General features: G+C 41.5%; 1 protein-coding gene across 3 annotated transcripts; it reads left to right on the top strand.

The window, feature by feature from the left end:
* The first annotated feature begins 446 nt into the window (after nucleotides 1-446).
* On the top strand, nucleotides 447-18,583 carry LOC110488164 (serine/threonine-protein kinase pdik1l). 3 transcript variants are annotated; one of them, XM_036970869.1, is made up of 3 exons: nucleotides 447-956; nucleotides 1,907-2,237; nucleotides 17,026-18,583. In XM_036970869.1, exons 2-3 carry the CDS (start codon nucleotides 1,953-1,955, stop codon nucleotides 17,764-17,766), a joined length of 1,026 nt encoding a protein of 341 aa, XP_036826764.1. In that variant the 5' UTR covers nucleotides 447-956; nucleotides 1,907-1,952; the 3' UTR covers nucleotides 17,767-18,583. The 3 variants fall into 3 exon arrangements, with proteins under 3 accessions (XP_036826764.1, XP_021415929.1, XP_021415928.1); XM_021560254.2 differs by having other exon boundaries at nucleotides 448-956; nucleotides 1,950-2,237; XM_021560253.2 differs by having other exon boundaries at nucleotides 450-956; nucleotides 1,946-2,237.
* Nucleotides 18,584-20,630: the final 2,047 nt, after the last annotated feature.

The following is a 20,630-nucleotide window of genomic DNA, read 5'->3' on the forward strand; positions in this document are numbered from 1 at the left end:
GGAAGTCTCGCCATGTTGCACCTCTAGGTTAGAACTCTGTGATGGAGCTGTCCTAGAGCATGCTCCAAACAGCTATTGTGATAGGGGAGTTAAATGTTATGTAAACTGTGTTGATCAAGATAAAATACATCATATCGTTCTTTGTTGATACTGCCTACTACCTAAAACAATGGTTGAGCTAAATGTATCTTTTAGAGCGTTTTTTCATTCAAGATAATTAACGTATGTGTTATGTCAAATATAATGGTACAACCTACATGGTGTCATTGGAGCAAACTAAATATGTCATTCAGGGGGGTTACCCGAAAACCAATACAATTTTACAAACAATAATTGCACTAATTTAAGATGGTTATACAACAAACAAACCTTGAATTTCATCGTTTTCCAAGATAACCTATTTATTTGATGTCAGTGCGATGTCGTTACTATCCTCTCAGAAACGACTCACCCCGGTCAATCTCGGCGAAAGAACGTTGCTCAGCGCGTGTACCGAATTTAAAAATGTATTGAAAATAAATGTTATTTCTCCACCGAGGAAGAAATGTTATTCCTCGTTTTACTGGTGTAATGAATGCGAGAGGCACAGTGACTGTACAATTTGGGAGGGAGTTGTCAGGGCAAAAATCCATTGGCATGAATGTAAAACTATGCAATGAACGGGGGCACAATTGTTATTTTCTCTTTCAGCTAGAGAGGGTTGCTTAAAAAGGGGGCAGTATTTCCCATTTTCGCTTCTACAGAGCACACAGTCTGTGTTGTTTTAGTAGCGAGCCAAGCAAGCAAGCAAGCGGGCGCGCGCTGTTGATGGGGTACTTGAGCTGCAGATTTGCTCAGCACGCTCACGGAACTTGTCTATCTGCGCGACAACGTGTTTGGCTGAGTGGTGGCTAATGGCTGCCATAGAAAGTGAGAAAGACAACAACAAATGAATCCTTGAGAGAAGACGAAAACAGGTAAATATGTAGCTTGCTAGATATATAGCTAGCTGCTCTTTATTTCATTACCTCGTCTTCAGAAGAAGCCAGTTCTTTTGTCTGCCTGTGCGACATGATGCTTGGTGATGTGCGCAGGTGTGTGGGACTAGTTAGTTAGCCGAATGTGCTAATTTTGTCTCGGCGCATAGAGGACAATAAACGTGTCCACGATTTGAACAAGCTAGCTAGGTAGTTTACGAATGTGTCTACCCCCCCCCCCCCCCCCCCCCCCACACACACACACACACACTGTGGTGACAGCTACATAGACGACATTTACATGTATATAGTTATGATTCTAGCTAATAAGCTATTGTATTTTTAGCCACCATTTTCTTCCCTTGGCGTCCTAGTTAGCTAACGTTAGTTTTTTAGGTAGCTAACAGTAACTAACTTCCGTGTTAGCTAACTAATTCCTCTCAAGAGCTTAGTTAATTAAACGTATTACCATTTTATTATATTTAGATATATTCTTACATATTTGGGCAGTCCGCTGACAAACGTACATTTTCCCCTTTCAAAATGTGTCAGCTGCCAGCCATGCGTTAGTGTGCACGTACAGGTCAGAGAGTGAGGGGCACAGTTAATTTGTTTACATTTAGCAAGCTTTGGCCTCTGCGGGTTTCACATTTGCTCTCTTGTGGGTAGCTAACTGTCCTAATTTGACTTGCTAAAATGCAAACACTAACCTTTTTGTTGTCATGCATTTGACATTGTCACTTAGCTAGGTAGTTTGTTTTCCTCAAAACACTAAGACTAGCCTAGGCCTATAGCTATGGGTTTTGACGTGCTAAGGAGGAGATGTCTGTCAACTCACATATGACAAGTTAACCCACCTGGTTGGGAGATTATTCAGTAGCTAAGAGGTATAAGTGTTACATTCTGTTCTGCTGTGCTGCTGACCTCACCTAACTCTCAACAATAATCAGTGGTAACCCATTAACCCCACCACTTCTCTGCACCGTGAGGAAGAGGATGGTGAGCAGCCAGCCGAAGTATGAGCTGATCCAGGAGGTGGGGCGTGGCAGCTACGGTGTGGTGTATGAGGCGGTGGTGAAACGCACTGGAGCCCGGATGGCCGTGAAGAAGATCCGCTGCCACAGCCCAGAGAATGTAGAGTTGGCCCTCAGGGAATTCTGGGCCCTGAGCAGTATCCAGAGCCAGCACCCCAATGTCATCCACCTTGAGGAGTGTGTCCTACAGAGAGATGACCTGGCTCAGAGGATGAGCCATGGGTCCAGCTCCCCACTATACCTAGAGGTAAAAAAAACTTTTTATATACATGGATAAATCAAATCACATTTTTTTGTTTACATACACATTTAGCAGATGTTATTGCGGGTGAAGCAATGTTTGTTCCTAGCTCCAACAGTGCAGTAGTATACAACAATACACACATCTCAAAATAAAATAATGGAATTAAGAAATATTTAATGACATACAGTGTATATACATATGAAATGAGTAAAACCATATGTAAACATTATTAAAGTGACCACTGATTCCATGTCAATGTACATAGGGCAGCAGCTTCCAAGGTGCAGGGTTGAGTAATTAGGTGGCAATGTAAGTCTGATGTACCTGTTCTGACCTCGCCTTCTGGATGATAGCGGGGTGAACAGTCCGTGGTCAGGTGTTTGATGTCCTTGATGATCTTGTTGGACTTCCTGTGACATCGGGTGCTGTAGGTGTCCTGGAGTGCAGGCAGTGTGCCCCTGGTGATGCGTTGGGCAGACCGCACCACCCTTTGGAGAGCCCAGCGGTTTTGGGCGATGCAGTTGCCGTACCAGGTGGTGATACAGCCCGACAGGATGCTCTCAATTGCGCATATGTAAAAGTTTGTGGCGGTCTTAGGGGCCTTGCCAAAAGAGGCAATATTGTGCCTTCTTAACCACACTGTCTGTGTGGGTGGACCATTTCAGATTGTCAGTGATGTCTACGCCAAGGAACTTGAAGCTTTCCACATTCTCCACTGCTGTCCTGTCAATGTGGATAGGGGGGAGGTGCTCCCTCTATCTCCTGAAGTCCACGATCAGCTCCTTCATTTTGTTGACATTGAGGGAGAGGTTATTTTCCTTGCACCATTCCTCCAGGGCCCTCACCTCTCTGTAGGCTGTCTCATCATTGTTGTACATTTTTTATTCAATTTTTTTGTTTCACCTTTTATTTAACCAGGTAGGCAAGTTGAGAACAAGTTCTCATTTACAATTGCGACCTGGCCAAGATAAAGCATAGCAGTTCGACACATACAACAACACGGAGTTACACATGGAGTAAAACAAACATACAGTAGAAAAATAAGGCTATATACAATGTGAGCAAGGGAGGTAAAGGCAAAAAAGGCCATGGTGGCAAAGTAAATACTATATAGCAAGTAAAACACTGGAATGGTTGATTTGCAGTGGAGGAATGTGCAAAGTAGAGAGAAATAATGGGGTGCAAAGGAGCAAAATAAATACAGTAGGGAAAGAGGTGGTAGTTTGGGCTAAATTATAGATGGGCTATGTACAGGTGCAGTGATCTGTGTGCTGCTCTGACGCTTAAAGCTAGTGAGGGAGATGTGTTTCCAGTTTCAGAGATTTTTGTAGTTCGTTCCAGTCATTGGCAGCAGAGAACTGGAAGGAAAGGTGGCCAAAGGAAGAATTAGTTTTGGGGGTGAACAGAGTTAGTTATACCTGCTGGAGTGCGTGCTACAGGTGGGTGCTGCTATAGTGACCAGCGAGCTAAAGGGGACTTTACCTAGCAGGGTCTTGTAAATAACCTGGAGCTAGTGGGTTTGGCGACGAGTATGAAGCGAGGGCCAGCCAATGAGAGCGTACAGGTCGCAGTGGTGGGTAGTATATGGAGCTTTGGTGACAAAACGGATGGCACTGTGATGGATGCAGTCTAATTTATTGAGTAGGGTATTGGAGGCTATTTTGTAAATTACATTGCCGAAGTTGAGGATTGATAAGATGGGTCTGTTTTACAAGGGTATGTTTGGCAGCATGAGTGAAGGATGCTTTGTTGTGAAATAAGAAGCCAATTCTAGATTTAATTTTGGATTGGAGATGCTTAATATGAGTCTGGAAGGAGAGTTTAGAATCTAACCAGACCCCTAGGTATTTGTAGTTGTCCACATATTCTAAGTCAGAGCCGTCCAGAGTAGTGATGTTGGGCAGGTGCAGGCAGCGATCGGTTGAAGAGCATATATTTAGTTTTACTTGTATTGAAGAGCAATTGGCCACGGAAGGAGAGTTGTATGACATTGAAGCTCGCCTGGAGGGTTGTTAACAGTGTCCAAAGAAGGGCCAGAAGTATACAGAATGGTGTCGTCTGCATAGAGGTGGATCAGAGACTCACCAGCAGCAAGAGCGACATCATTGATGTATACAGAGAAGCGAGTCGGTCTGAGAATTTAACCCTGTGGCACCCCCATAGAGACTACCAGAGGCCCGGACAACAGACCCTCCGATTTGACACACTGACCTCTATCAGGGAAGTAGTTGGTGAACCAGGCGAGACAATCATTTGAGAAACCAAGGCTGTCGCGCTCTTTCAGAACATCAGCTGACTGGATTTGGGAGAAGGAGAAATGGGGAAGGCTTGGGCGAGTTGCTGTGTGGGGTGCAGTGCTGTTGACCGGGGTAGGGGTAGCCAGGTGGAAAGCATGGCCAGCCGTAGAAAAATGGTTATTGAAATTCTCAATTATAGTGGATTTATCTTCAGTGCAGTGGGCAGCTGGGCGGAGGTGTTCTTATTCTCTATGGACTTTAGTGTCCCAGAACTTTTGGGTTTGTGTTGCAGGAAGCACATTTTTGACTGAAAAAGCTAGCCATGGCTTTTCTAACTGCCTGTGTATATTGGTTTCTAGCTTCCCTGAAAAGTTGCATATCACGATGGGCTGTTCGATGCTAATGCAGAACGACATAGGATGTTTTTGTGTTGGTTAAGGGCAGTCAGGTCTGGAGAGAACCAATGGCTGTATCTGTTCCTGGTTCTAAATTTCTTAAATGGGGCATGCTTATTTAAGATGTTGAGGAAGGGATAAAAAAATAAATAATAACCAGGCATCCTCTACTGACGGGATGAGATCAATATCCTTCCAGGACACCCCTGCCAGGTCGATTAGAAAGGCCTGCTCGCTGAAGTGTTTCAGGGAGCGTTTGACAGGGATGAGTGGAGGTGTATTTAGAGGGCAAGTTGGTTAGGATGATATCTATGAGGGTACCCGTGTTTACTGCTTTGGGGTGGTACCTGGTAGGTTCATTGATAATTTGTGTGAGATTGAGGGCATCAAGCTTAGATTGTAGGATGGCTGGGGTGTTTAGCATGTTCCAGTTTAGGTCGCCTAGCAGCACGAGCTCTGAAGATAGATGGGGGGGGGGGGAAATCAGTTCACATCAGTTCACATACCAGGCCTACCACTGTTGTCTGCAAACTTGATGATGGAGTTGGAGATGTGCGTGGCCACGTAATCATGGGTGAACATGGAGTACAGGAGGAGGCTGAACAAGCACCCATGTGGGGCCCCTGTGCTGAGGATCAGCATAGTGGAGGTGCTGTCCAGGACCTAGTTGCACAGGGCAGGGTTCAGTCCCATGGTCTCCAGCTTGATGAGCTTGGAGTGTAATATGGTGTTGAATGCTGAGCTATATTCAATGAACAGCATTCTTACATAGTTATTGCCCTTGTCCAGATGGCAGTGCGATGGCGACTGCATCGTCTATGGATCTATTGGGACGGTATGCAAATTGTAGTGGGGTCTAGGGTGTCAGTTAAGGTGGTGATATGATCCTTAAAACCTGTTTGGGATAGGGGGCAGCATTTTCACGTTTGGCTGAAAGGCGTGCCCAGAGTAAACTGCCTGCTACTCAGTCCCAGTTGCTAATATATGCATATCATTTTGTAGATTTGGATAGAAAACACTGAAATTTCTAAAACTGTTTGAATAATGTCTGTGACTATAACAGAACTCATACGCTCCACAATGTTTTCCTCCGTTATTGAACGCAGTTCATCCCGTCTTAAATTTGATCGATTATTTACGTAAAAAAATACCTACAGTTGTATTAGGAAAGTTTTTTGAAATGTTTGGACAAAGATTACAGATAACTTGAGATATTTTGTAGTCATGTTGCGCGATTTGAAATCAGTGTTTTTCTGGCTCAAACACGTCAAATAAGTTGACATTTTGGATATATAACGACAGAATTAATTAAACAAAAGGACCATTTATCATGTTTGTGGGACATATTGGAGTGCCAACAAAAGAACATCTTCAAATGTAAGGCATGAATTATATCTTTATTTCTGAGTTTTGTGTCGCGCCTGGCGGATTAAATTATGATTGTCTGTCTTTGTTTGATGGGGTGCTATCCTCAGATAATAGTATGATTTGCTTTCGCCGTAAAGCCTTTTTGAAATCTGACACAGCGGCTGGATTAACAAGAAGTGTATCTTTTAATGTGTTTGGGCCAATCAGTTGTGTTGTGACAAGGTAGGGTTGGTATACAGAAGAAAGGACTATTTGGTAAAAGACCAAGTCCATATTACGGCAAGAACAGCTCAAATCCGCAAAGGGTAAGGCCTTTCCATCACTACTTTAAGACATGAAGATCAGTCAATAAGGAACATCAAGAATGTCAATGTTTCTTCAAGTGCAGTCCCAAAAACTATCAAGCGCTCATGAGTACCACCACAGGAAAGGAAGACCCAGACCGCTACTGCAGAGGATAAGTTCATTAGTTACAAGCCACAGCATTTGCAGCCTAAATAAATGCTTCACTGAGTTCAAGTAACAGACATCTCAACATCAACTGCTCAGAGGAGACTGTGTGAATCAGGCCTTCATGATCAAATTGCTGCAAAGAAACCACCACTAAAAAGGACACCAAAAAGAAGAGACTTGATTGGGCCAAGAAACACGAGCAATAGACTGGTGGAAATCTGCCCTTTCGCCTGAGGAGTCCAAATTTGAGATTTTTGGTTCCAACCGGCGTGCCTTTGTGAGAAGCAGAATGGGTGAACGGATGATCTCTGCATGTGTGGTTCCCACCGTGAAGCATGGAGGAGGTGTGATTGTGTGGGAGTCCTTTGCTGGTGACACGGTCATGATTTATTTAGAATTCAAGGCACCACAGTATTCTGCAGCAATACGCCATCCCATCTGGTTTGGGCTTAGTTGGCGTATCATTTGTTTTTCAACAGGACGAGGACCCAACACACCTCCAGGCTGTGTAAGGGAAATTTGACCAAGAAGCTGAGTGATAGAGTGATAGGCAACAAACTTGAAACATTGTATGAACTGTCTGCAATGTGATTTATAGGATACATATTTTTATCATGATATTTTCTACCTGCAGGCTGCAATGTTTTTATTTCTTGGCTTTATGTAGGCCATTTTTACATAATTGGCTATCAAAGTTACTTTTAGATTTGTATAATTTCCATTTAGATTAGCCACATGACATTGATTTTGAGATGAAAATGTTATAGGCACACAGCTCGGTACAAATGCTAAGATAGAAAATGTTGACGACCCCTGGTGTAGCCTATTACTGGCAAATTCAGGAGTGTAACAGCAGCATTTGCAAAGTCCAGCACAGCGGAGGAGGAAGGTCGGGAACAGATTTGCTTCTTCTGTTTTGGCCATCTTGATATCTGGCTCCCTCTTGAGTCATTTGTCTTATTTATTTAATCAACCAGTGTGCTTAAAGCATCAGACAAGCTCAGTGCATATAGTTGATTTGGTTAAAATGCAGGGTTGTCTATTTTTCCATTTGTAATAAAAATATGAGAATTTGACCAATTGAAAGACTATCGGTCAACTTATTTTTTTTTGTAGGGGACAGCCCTACAAGAGATGAGTAAGTCAATTAAAACGATCGTAAAAGCAATACATGAAATGCGCGAAGGGGATGTGGCTTAACCTGTAGCGGAACCCCTTGCCAATGAAATTGCAGGGCACCAAATACAAATCAACAAATCTCATAAATCAAATTTCTCAAACATACAAGTATTATGCACCATTTTAAAGATACAATTCTCATTAATCCAGCCACATTGTCTGATTTCAAAATGCTTTACAGCAAAAGCTCCACAAACGATTGTTAGGTCACCACCAAGCCACAGATAAACCCAGTCATTTTTCCAGCCAAAGAGAGGAGTCACAAAGCACAAATAGAGAAATAATTACCAACCTTTGATCTTCATCAGATGACACTCATAGGACTTCATGTTACACAATACCTGTGTGTTTTGTTCGATAAAGTTCATATTTATATCACAGAATGTCAATATACATTGGCACGTTATGTTCAGTTCTAAAACATGCAGTGATTGTGCAGAGAGCCACATGAATTCACAGAAATATTCATTATAAATGTTGTTAAATTCAAGTGTTATACATGGAACTTTAGATGCACTTCTCCTTAATGCAACCGCTGTGTCAGATTTCAAGAAAACTTTACGGAAAAAGCATAATCTGAGTACGGCGCTCAGAGCCCAAAGCAGCCAAAAGAAATATCCGCCGTGTTGTGCAGTCAACATTAGTCAGAAATAGCATTATAAATATTCACTTACCTTTGATCTTCATCAGAATGCACTACCAGGAATCGCAGTTCCACAAATGTTTTTTTTTTTGTTCGATAATGTCCATTTACGTCCAAATAGCTTCTTTTGTTAGGGCGTTTGGTATACAAATCCAAACACGCGTTGAGGTCCAGTCGGACAAAGTTCAAAAATGTATATTTCAGGTCGAAGAAACTTGTCAAACTAAGTATAGAATCAATCTTTAGGATGTTTTTATCATAAATGTTCAATAATGTTCCAACCAGAGAATGCCATTGTCTGTAGAAAAGCAATGGAACGAGAGCTACCTCATGTGAAATACGTGTGACTGAGAACGAGGCTGCTGCCAGACCCCTTAGTCAAACAGCTCTCATCCGTCCCCCCCTTCACTGTAGAAGCCTTAAACAACGTTCTAAAGACAGTTGGCATCTAGTGGAAGCCTTAGGAAGTGCAAAATAACCCATATCCCACTGTGTACTCGATAGGGGCTGAGATCAAAAACCACAAACCTCAGATTTCCCACTTCCTGTTTGGATTTTTTTTTCTCAGGTCTTTGCCTGCTATATGGGTTCTGTTATACTCAGACATCATTCAAACAATTTTAGAAACTTCAGTGTTTTCTATCCAATACTAATAATAATCTGCATATATTAGCATCTGGGACTGAGTAGGAAGCAGTTTACTCTGGGCACGCTATTCATCCAAAAGTGAAAATGCTGCCCCCTATCCCAAAGAAGTTAAACAACCGGTGGAGATGTGAGAGCTCACTGGGGATCCGGTTCAGGTTTCCCCTTGTCCATGTGTAGGGTGACGGCGTTGCTCATATGAAAGGTTTCCGATAGGGGAGTTATCTAGGATGTCTTTTTAAATAAGCGCCATGTGGGCGGTACTAGTGGGTTTCGGTGAAGGTGAACCTAGTTTTTGAAAATCAAACTTTTATATTTTTCATGCATCTTAACTTGAGTACATCAAGTTGAAATATTTAATGTTATCAGATGCTTATGATTCAAGGTTAGGCCCTAGTACTAAGGCTCTAGTTCAAACCTATTATAGGCTCAATCACATGGAAGAGTACATGTTCAGACCAGAGGAACCACATCTTGAGCGTAACTGTTGAAAGACCAGATCCGGATCTGTGCTGGCGCTGGCAGGACGGAAATTAACATTCAACCTCAAGGTTCTGTCTTGCAGATGCTGAGAATCTTCTTGGCAGCTGAGGAGTAAGTTCATGAGGAAGTGGTCAGGACAGAGGGGAGGAATCTGACTATGTTGATGTGGAGAAGTTTTTGAAGTCATTAACTAATTTCACCAAGTGGCACACAACACAGGGATAGCCTAAATACATGAAACATAACATGTTGGTAGAGGGCATTCTTGGTTAAGGTCTTGTAAGTAAGCATTTCACACTAACCTGTTGTATGTGACATAACATTTGATTTAATGTAACATAGCATAAACATACCATAAGTTCATTATCCAGAACAGGACACACACAGTAGATGCCAACGTAGGCTATAGGATAATGTATTGGACATTGTGCACATGCTAGTTGATAAAGGGTGTGTTACGTTTTGTTTTTTCCTTCTGGTTATTCTACATGTTGTCAGTGGCTGATCACATTCCTTTACACTGATGTACATTTTTGCTAGTAATTCAAGGTGTTAGCTAGTGTTGCTTCCAGTGTTTTGGCCTCACATTCAGCCTGTTGGAAGCCTCTCTACAGAGAGTTTATACTCTGACTTTGACTCTAGTTAGTTCAGAAGACCGTGTCCTCTGTTATTTCTATCCGTTGTGTGTTGAGTTATGCCAGGATGTTTAGCTCGTCTGTCCTTGTGTCCCCGTGTCTGTCAGGTGATGCCATCACCACTGGTTTCAAGGGGGCATCTCATGTCCTCATTGAGCGCTGGTTTAGAGACTCTACTCCCCAGTCAACCCTGTTCCTCCCCCCTGGCTCACTGAGGGTTTAAAGGGACTGGCAACAACTGGCACATGGGCCATTGTCACACACTTACACACATTGTCCGACCGCTCTACAAGCTTGTTAAACACTCCAGTGTGTTGGGCTTGGCAGCTTTCCCAGAATCCTTTGTTCAGACAGTCTTTTCTGTAATGTTCCAATGTTCTGCTGCTGCTTATAGAGGGAAAACTCACAATAATAGGAAAGGATTATCGTGTGTGTGTATTGGGAAAACAAAGATAATGGACCACTGAGGCCAGGGACCGCATTATCTGTCTGTGCCAATGCTGGTGGATTATTTGCATCTATTAGTTTATGGATGCCTCGGCTCGCTGAATGGCATGTGACAATTTGTGACCTTTTTTTATTTTATTTATTTTTGTACGGACAGGGTTTCCCTAGGTGGTGGGACTCAATGTGGTGTTTTGTACCATAAAGATTGTCAAGCATTAGCTTGTAATTTAAAACCCAAGTAGTTGTCCTGCTGGTGTGTCCATGTCAAAAACCTGAAGCACATTTTCTATGGGAGATTTTCTATAGTTTTGGATCTGGTCAGCTGTCAAAAGTAGATGTGTGCGTGCTTGTGGTGAACCCAGTTCCTTCAGCAGAAACCCGCAACGAGTTATGATAAAAAATTTAAAAACGCGAGACAGAAAAACAGCCAACACACCACACGTAAATACCCCTCTGTTTGACAGCTCACAAAGGATGGCAATCACACTGTGAATTCAAAGCCAAAGACAAGCGAATTTAGTTTGTTTATTGAAAATTGTCATTACCCCCCCCCCCCCCTCCCCTAATTATGATAACTAGGGCTTTCCTCGGCAAAAATAAATACAAAAATGGTGGTTTGACCGAGTGGTTCTGTTCTTTTGACCAATCGATTTGGTCAACGTTGTAACTTATTTTTCCATATACATTGCAGTTGGAAAGTTTTCAGTCCCCTCGACTTTTTCCACGTCATGTTACAGCATTATTCTAAAAATTTATTAAAGTTTTTTTCCCTCAATCTACACACAATACTTCATAATGATGAAGAAAAAGTATTCAGACCCTTTACTCAGTACTTTGTTGAAGCACCTTTGGCAGTGATTACAGCCCCGAGTCTTCTTTGGTATGACGCTACAGCCTTGGCACACCTGTATTTGGGGAGTTTGTCCCATTCTTCTCTGCAGAACCTCTCAAAATTCTGTCAGGTTGGATGCGGAGCATCGCTGCACAGCTATTTTCAGGTACCTTTGGCCTGTCTAAGCTCTAGGAAGAGTCTTGGTGATTCCAAACTTCTGTGTTCTTGGGGATCGTCAATGCTTCAATGCTGCAGAAATGTTTTGGTACCCTTTCTCAGGTCTATGCCACAACACAATCATGTCTCGGAGCTCTAGGGACAATTTCTTTGACCTCATGGCTTGGTTTTTGCTCTAACATGCACTGTCAAATGTGGGACCTATTGATATAGACAGGTGTGTGTCTTTCCAAATCATGTCCAAACAATTGAATTTACCACAGGTAAGTCTCATAGCAAAGGGTCTGAATACCTAATGTAAATGAGCTATTTGTATGTATGTATGTATGTATGTATGTTATGTATGTAATGTATGTATGTATAATTTTTTTTATTTTTATGTGTATACATACACACACACACACTTTTTTATATATATGTATATACACACGTATTTTTTTATATATACACACACACACATTTTTTTTATATATATACACACGTATTTTTTTTATATACACACACACGTATTTTTTTTATATACACACACACGTATTTTTTAATATATATATATATATATATATATATATATATATATATATATATATATACACATATTTTTTATGTGTGTGTATGTATATATATGTATATGCGTGTATATATATGTGTATATGTATATATATATTTTTTTTTTATATGTGTGTGTGTAATACATTTGCAAAAATGTCTAAACCTGTTATTTTTTGTTATTGTGTAGATTATTTTTTTTTTTCACCTCGATCAATTTTAGAATAAGGCTGTAATGTAACAATGTGGAAAAAGTAATGGGGCCTGAATAATACTGCAAAAATGTCTACACCTGTTTTTGCCTTGTCGTTATAGGCTGTTCGTAGATTGGGGGGACGATTTTGAATCCATTTTAGAATAAGGCTGTAACATAACAGTGGAAAAGTGAAGGGGTCTGAATTAGAGGTCGACGTATTATGATTTTTCAATACAGATATTTAGAGGACCAAAAAAGCTGATACCGATTTTAATCGGCTTATTTTTAAAATATTTATTTTAAATTTGTATTTTTTAATGACAATTACAACAATACTGAATGAACATTTTTATTTGAACTTAAAATAATACATAAAGAAAATCAATTTAGTCTCAAATAAATAATGAACATTTTTCAAATTGGTTTAAAAAATGCAAAAACACAGTGTTGGAGGAGAAAGTTAAAGTGCAACATGTGCCATTTAAAAAAACATTTTAAGTTCCTTGAAAACATATGAAAGCTGGTGGTTCAATATACCCAGTTAAGTTTTAGGTTGTAGTTATTATAGGAATAATGACTCATCGACTATTTCTCTACACCATTTGTATTTCATATACCTTTTGACTATTGGATGTTCTTATAGGCACTAGTATTGCCAGCCTAATCTTGTGAGTTGATGGGCATGAAGTCATAAACAGCACTGTGCTTCAAGCATACTGCTGGCAAATGCAGTGAAGCGCTGTTTGAATGAATACTCACGAGCCTGCTGCTGCCTACTACCAGACTGCTCTATCAAATCATAGACTTAATTATAATATAATAAACACAGAAATACGAGTCTTTGGTCATTAAGATAAAATCCGGAAACTATCACTTTGAAAACCAAACGTTTATTATTTTAGTGAAATACGGAACCGTTCTGTATTTTATAGAACGGGTGGCAGGCCTAAATCTAAATATTGCTGTTACATTGCACAACCTTCAATGTTATGTCATAATTATGGCAAATTAGTTCACAGTTTGCAACGAGCCAGGCAGCCCAAACTGTTGCATATACCCTGACTCTGCTTGCACTGAACGCAAGAGAAGTGACAGTTTCCCTAGTTAATATTACCTGCTATCATAAATTAAACTAAATATGCAGGTTTTTTAAAAAAATCTACTTCTGTGTATTGATTTTAAGAAAGCCATTGATGTTTATGGTTAGGTAGATTTTGTGCAACGATTGTGCTTTTTTTCACGAATGCTCTTTTGTTAACCTCTCTGGGATATGTGGGACGCTAGCCAAAAGCCAGAGAAAATGCAGAGCGCCAAATTCAAATAAATTACTATAAAAATCGAACGTTCGTGAAATCACACATGTAAGATACCAAATTAAAGCTACACGTGTTGTGAATCCAGCCAACATGTCAGATTTCAAAAAGGCTTTTCGGCAAAAGGAAACAATGCTATTATCTGAGAATAGCACCTCCGTGAACAAAAGGGAAAACATATTTCAACCCTGCAGGCGTGACACAACGCGGAAATAAAAATATAAATCATGCCTTACCTTTGACCAGCTTCTGCTGTTGGCACTCTAATATGTCCCATAAACATCACAAATGGTATTTTTGTTCGATTAAGTCTGTCTATATATATATATATATATATATATATATATATATATATATATATATATATATATATATATATATATATATATATATATATATATATATATATATATATCCAAAATGTCCATTTATTTGGCGCGTTTGATCCAGAAAAACACCGGTTCCAACTTGCGCAACGTGACTACAAAATATCTCAAAAGTTACCTATGAACTTTGCCAAACATTTCAAACTACCTTTGTAATACAACTTCAGGTATTTTTTTAAAAGTAAATTTATAAAATTGAAGACTGGATGATCTGTGTTCAATACAGGAAGAAAACAAACTGACGCTGCCTTTCTGGTCAAAAGCCTGGTCAAAAAATTTCTAAAAACTGGTGACATCCAGTGGAAGCGGTAGGAACTGCAATCAAGTCCTTTAGAAATCTGGATTCCCAATGAAAACCCATCAAGAAGAGGGTGACCTAAAAATAAAAAAAATCTGAATGGTTTGTCCTCAGGGTTTCGCCTGCTACATAAGTTCTGTTATACTCAGACATGATTCAAACGGTTTTGGAAACTTCAGAGTTACTAATATTATGCATATCTTATATTCTGGGGAAGAGTAGCAGGCAGTTGAATTTGGGCATGCATTTCATCCAGATGTGAAAATACTGCCCCCTGTCACCAAGAAGTTAAATCATCACCCATTTGGGGATGTTGATGTTGAAGTAGGCTGTAATTCGATGATAAATTAACAGGCACCGCATTGATTATATGCAACGCAGGACAAGCTAGTTAATTTCTTTGGGGTTACCCCCCCCCCCCTTCTCAATTTCCACCTGAAAACATACCCTAATCTAACTGCCTGTAGCTCAGGCCCAGAAGCAAGGATATGCATTTTCTTTGTGGAAATGTGAATTGAATGTATGAGAATATAATACAATAGATCTGGTAGAAAATACTAGGAAATAAACATACGTTTTCTGTTTTTTATTGTTGCTGCATAATCTTTCAAATGAACAAGATCAGCCGAACACACAGATAGGATGCTGGGGATGATTTGAATGAAGAACATAAGATGGCAACAATAGCTGAGCAAAGTTTTAGACAGAACTGCAAACATGAGCGAGCATGTAGTCACCCAGGTGTCCCACACAAATGTGGCCGAACTGGTACAGTGATACATTTTGAAGGAAATAACTATATACAAAATACATAGATGCTATTCTAACCCCCCCCCCCCCCCAAAAAAAAAAAATATATATGTATATATATATATATTTAAAAAAATAATTAAACAAATTACAAGGGTAACTATTTACATATTTTCTATTTACAATATTGTGAAGACCCTCGGTCCTCTACACAATATTGTGCTGCTGCTGCCATGGCCCATAGCAGTCTCTTTCTGCTGTAAAGCAGAGGCTTACTGAACAGGTTGTGCAGGTGATGGGGCATTTCCTGTGACAAAGGGCACAACAACGTCTCCCTACTGTGCCCTTTTTGCCCTGAGGCACATTCATGCCTGCAGAGATGAATCTGGGCAGGTGAACACCATTGGTTGGAGCAGAAGGGACAGAGGTAGAGGGGACAGAGGTAGAGGGGACAGAAGGTGCTGAAGCAACTCGGTCTCGCTTTCTCTATCAATTTCCTCTATAATTTGGGTTAAATCTTTATACCTAGACTTTGTTTTAGCTTTTCCTGATTTATTCACCATAATTTAAATATATAAACTTGCTGAAAATGCTATTGACTATGTACTGCTATGCATAACACGCGTGGCTCCTTCAAGTAGGATTTGCAATGGCGAATGAACCTCTTTTACGCCAGAGTGTACGACAAAGGCTGGTCTTCGAACGTATAACCATTACATATTGCCGTTTACCTCAGCTCATTGGCTATCTTCCAAGCTAGAATTCAAGATGATCAGTGGTCATTGGACCAAAATACAGCCAATCAACGATAGACTGGTCCTACCATTGGTGTGCAATGAGGTCATTGATTGGTGTCTTCAAATCGGTTTGTTTTGGTCAATACGTCCCGGGAAAAGAACCATCAAGTATGGCTGTATTGGTAACAAACAGAGGATTGCAATGAAACCAACCATGACTGGATAAACATTTGTTTAGTGTGTGTAATTACCACGAACGTTTCGTCCAAAGTTGAATGAGACGGAAATCACAACGCAAGCGGTTTACAAATGTTTCGTGTTAGGCTATAAAAATGGATGTTATCAAACAAAATGAACATTCACTGTGTAGTTAGGACACTTGGCATTGCCACCAGAGGAAGATCTTAAGGTAAGCAATTTATTTTATTTCTGACTTTCGTGACGCTAATGCTTGGTTGGAAAATGCTAGTAATACTTGTGTGTGCGGGGAGCTGTCCTCAGAAAATCGCATGGTTTGCTTTCGCAGTAAAGCCTTTTTGAAATCTGACACAGCGGCTGGATTAATAAGACGTATGATGTAAGATACATGTATTTACAAGAATGTTTACTATAACAATGGTATATTTAGAATGTTAGCGTTCTGCAGTTTCACCGGATGTTGGCCCGTTGGGATGTTAGCGTCTCACCTACCCTAGAGGTTAACTACACATGGTTGATGATATTACTAGGTTAACTAGTGATTATCTGAAGATTGTTTTTATAAGATAAGTTTAATGCTATCTAGCAACTTACCTTGGCTCCTTGCAGTCACAAGGTCCTTTTGACGTTGCACTCTCGTGCCAGGCTCACTCGCGTAACAGGTGGTCAGCCTGCCACGCAGTTTCCTCGTGGATTGCATTGTAATCGGCCATAATTTGCATCCAAAAGGGCTGATTACTGATTGTTATAAACTTGAAATCAGCCCTAATTAATCGGCCATGCTGATTTAATCAGTCGACCTCTAGTCTGGATAATTGCACTGTATGTGATGTACTATTAAGACTAATGTTCCTTCTGTTTCTTTATCACCAGCTGGTGGAGACATCTCTGAAGGGAGAGATTACCTTTGACCCCTGCTGTGCCTACTACCTGTGGTTTGTCATGGACTTCTGTGACGGAGGAGACATGAATGCTTACCTGTTGTCCCGTAAACCCAGCCGCAAGACCAACACCAGCTTCATGCTGCAGTTAGGAAGTGCCTTGGCCTTCCTTCACCGAAACCAGATCATCCACCGGGACCTGAAGCCTGACAACATCCTCATCTCCCAGGGAAGGACCTTGGCTGGAACCCCTGAGCCTACCCTGAAGGTTGCCGACTTCGGCCTATCCAAGGTCTGCTCCACGTCGGGCCTTAACCCTGAGGAACCAGCATCTGTCAACAAGTGTTTCCTTTCCATGGCGTGCGGCACAGACTTCTACATGGCTCCAGAGGTGTGGGAGGGCCACTACACGGCTAAAGCAGACATCTTTGCCCTGGGCATCATCATCTGGGCCATGGTGGAGCGCATCACGTTCGTGGATGTGGAGACCCAGAAAGAGCTTCTGGGAAGCTACGTGCAGCAGGGGGAGGAGATCGTGCCACTCGGGGAGGCGCTCCTGGAGAACCCCAAGATGGAGCTGTTGATCCCTGCCAGGATGAAGAGCATGAATGCCGGCATGAAACAGCTTATCAGGGAGATGCTGTCATTCAACCCTCAGGAGAGGCCTGACGCCTTTGAACTGGAGCTCCGACTGGTCAGGATCGCCTGCAGAGAGCTCGACTGGGACACGTGATAATGGGGGTGGATAGGAGGGGAGAGGACCATGGGACTTGTAGTCACAACGTCAAGAACATGTATCTAGGCCTAATTCACCACTGTTTGCTCTTGTGACGGAGGCCACACAAATATTATTTTTGCTCGCTTGCTCTCTCTCGCTCTCTCTCGCTCTCTTTCGCGCTCTCTGGGAACAATTCAAAGTTTGCAAAGATTTTGGCTTTGCAGTTGGATATTGGATCGGAAGTACTGGTAAACCTAGCTCAACAGGTTGACAGCCAGTCTGTAAGTTTTTGTGTTTTGAATGTTAACTTGGCAAGGTTGTCCATAAGCACATTCAGCTGTCTGTCTTGCAGAAGGAGATGCGTTGCTAGCTACCCCACTGCTACTGGTTTAGGTTAACCTGTTAAAGTTGACTCTGTAGTTTGCCTACAAATGCCACCCCAGACTCTGTGGTAATATTCATACTAAAGTTTTGATACAGGGAGACTATCCTGTTATGATATGGATGCAATTATACACACAGGTCCACACCTCAGTGATCGTAAACTGTGCACGGCTGGTTTTACCAGAACTCTGTGACCACACCCTGCTCTTCCCTTTCAACAAACATGCACACTTCCCACTGCTCAGGTAAAAACGAAGATATACTGTTTGTTGGGATTTGTAGACAAACAGCTGCTTTTGAAGAGAGCAACATGACATCAGAGGCCTGTGTATTCTGAGCTGGCCCTGAGCCAACTATGGGAATTAGGCTAGTGGGAGCTGACAGTCTTGGTATGCCAGTGCAGACCTAACCTAGCAATTCCCAGCCCAGTGCAGACCTAACCTAGCAATTCCCAGCCCAGTGCAGACCTAACCTAGCAATTCCCAGCCCAGTGCAGACCTAACCTAGCAATTCCCAGCCCAGTGCAAACCTAACCTAGCAATTCCCAGCCCAGTGCAGACCTAACCTAGCAATTCCCAGCCCAGTGCAGACCTAACCTAGCAATTCCCAGCCAGCCAGTGTCATGATTGGCCCAGAATGAAATTAATTTGAGGAATGGAGTGTTCGGAATGTAAATTAAATTAAGTCACACAACTTAAAGGCCAGAGACAACAAGCTGCTTGTTCTAACTGCATAAAGGAATGTGTTCCTACCCCAAACAACATCAATATATTTGGCTGAAGAGTCAGTGTCCTGCTTGTATTAATATAATATAGAGCTTGAATTTAGACTTGAATTCTCACAATTGGAGGTCAGTTTAGTTATGAATTAAACCTGTGTGAACGGTATGGTTAGGGGTTCTACTTCAGTGGCAATCAGTTGACAACAAATGCACTTTTATTTTGTTTTCCTTTATCTTAACTTACCCTGCTATCTATCACCTTGAGAAGGCTGGATATGGTGTGACGACACCAGTGTCTACTAGGGGCCTTGGACGTATTGTCAAACAAAAAGTCTACTTATGCATGCAATGCCTCGCACCTTCAAAGAGGAAGAGAGAGCGAGGGGAGACACCAGCACAGCACACACACCTCCCTGAGCCCAGAGGCACAATAGTTTGACACAATACCATTTGTTTAACCTTCTCTTTTATTTATATATATATATATATATATATACAGTGCCTTGCGAAAGTATTCGGCCCCCGTGAACTTTGCGACCTTTTGCCACATTTCAGGCTTCAAACATAAAGATATAAAACTGTATTTTTTTGTGAAGAATCAACAACAAGTGGGACACAATCATGAAGTGGAACGACATTTATTGGATATTTCAAACTTTTTTAACAAATCAAAAACTGAAAAATTGGGCGTGCAAAATTATTCAGCCCCCTTAAGTTAATACTTTGTAGCGCCACCTTTTGCTGCGATTACAGCTGTAAGTCGCTTGGGGAATCTCTATCAGTTTTGCACATCGAGAGACTGACATTTTTTCCCATTCCTCCTTGCAAAACAGCTCGAGCTCAGTGAGGTTGGATGGAGAGCATTTGTGAACAGCAGTTTTCAGTTCTTTCCACAGATATTCGATTGGATTCAGGTCTGGACTTTGACTTGGCCATTCTAACACCTGGATATGTTTATTTTTGAACCATTCCATTGTAGATTTTGCTTTATGTTTTGGATCATTGTCTTGTTGGAAGACAAATCTCCGTCCCAGTCTCAGGTCTTTTGCAGACTCCATCAGGTTTTCTTCCAGAATGGTCCTGTATTTGGCTCCATCCATCTTCCCATCAATTTTAACCATCTTCCCTGTCCCTGCTGAAGAAAAGCAGGCCCAAACCATGATGCTGCCACCACCATGTTTGACAGTGGGGATGGTGTGTTCAGCGTGATGAGCTGTGTTGCTTTTACGCCAAACATAACGTCTTGCATTGTTGCCAAAAAGTTCAATTTTGGTTTCATCTGACCAGAGTACCTTCTTCCACATGTTTGGTGTGTCTCCCAGGTGGCTTGTGGCAAACTTTAAACGACACTTTCTATGGATATCTTTAAGAAATGGCTTTCTTCTTGCCACTCTTCCATAAAGGCCAGATTTGTGCAATATACGACTGATTGTTGTCCTATGGACAGAGTCTCCCACCTCAGCTGTAGATCTCTGCAGTTCATCCAGAGTGATCATGGGCCTCTTGGCTGCATCTCTGATCAGTCTTCTCCTTGTATGAGCTGAAAGTTGAGGGACGGCCAGGTCTTGGTAGATTTGCAGTGGTCTGATACTCCTTCCATTTCAATATTATCGCTTGCACAGTGCTCCTTGGGATGTTTAAAGCTTGGGAAATCTTTTTGTATCCAAATCCGGCTTTAAACTTCTTCACAACAGTATCTCGGACCTGCCTGGTGTGTTCCTTGTTCTTCATGATGCTCTCTGCGCTTTTAACGGACCTCTGAGACTATCACAGT

Source organism: Oncorhynchus mykiss, chromosome 32 (assembly GCF_013265735.2).
Source record: "Oncorhynchus mykiss isolate Arlee chromosome 32, USDA_OmykA_1.1, whole genome shotgun sequence".
NCBI lineage: Eukaryota > Metazoa > Chordata > Actinopteri > Salmoniformes > Salmonidae > Oncorhynchus > Oncorhynchus mykiss.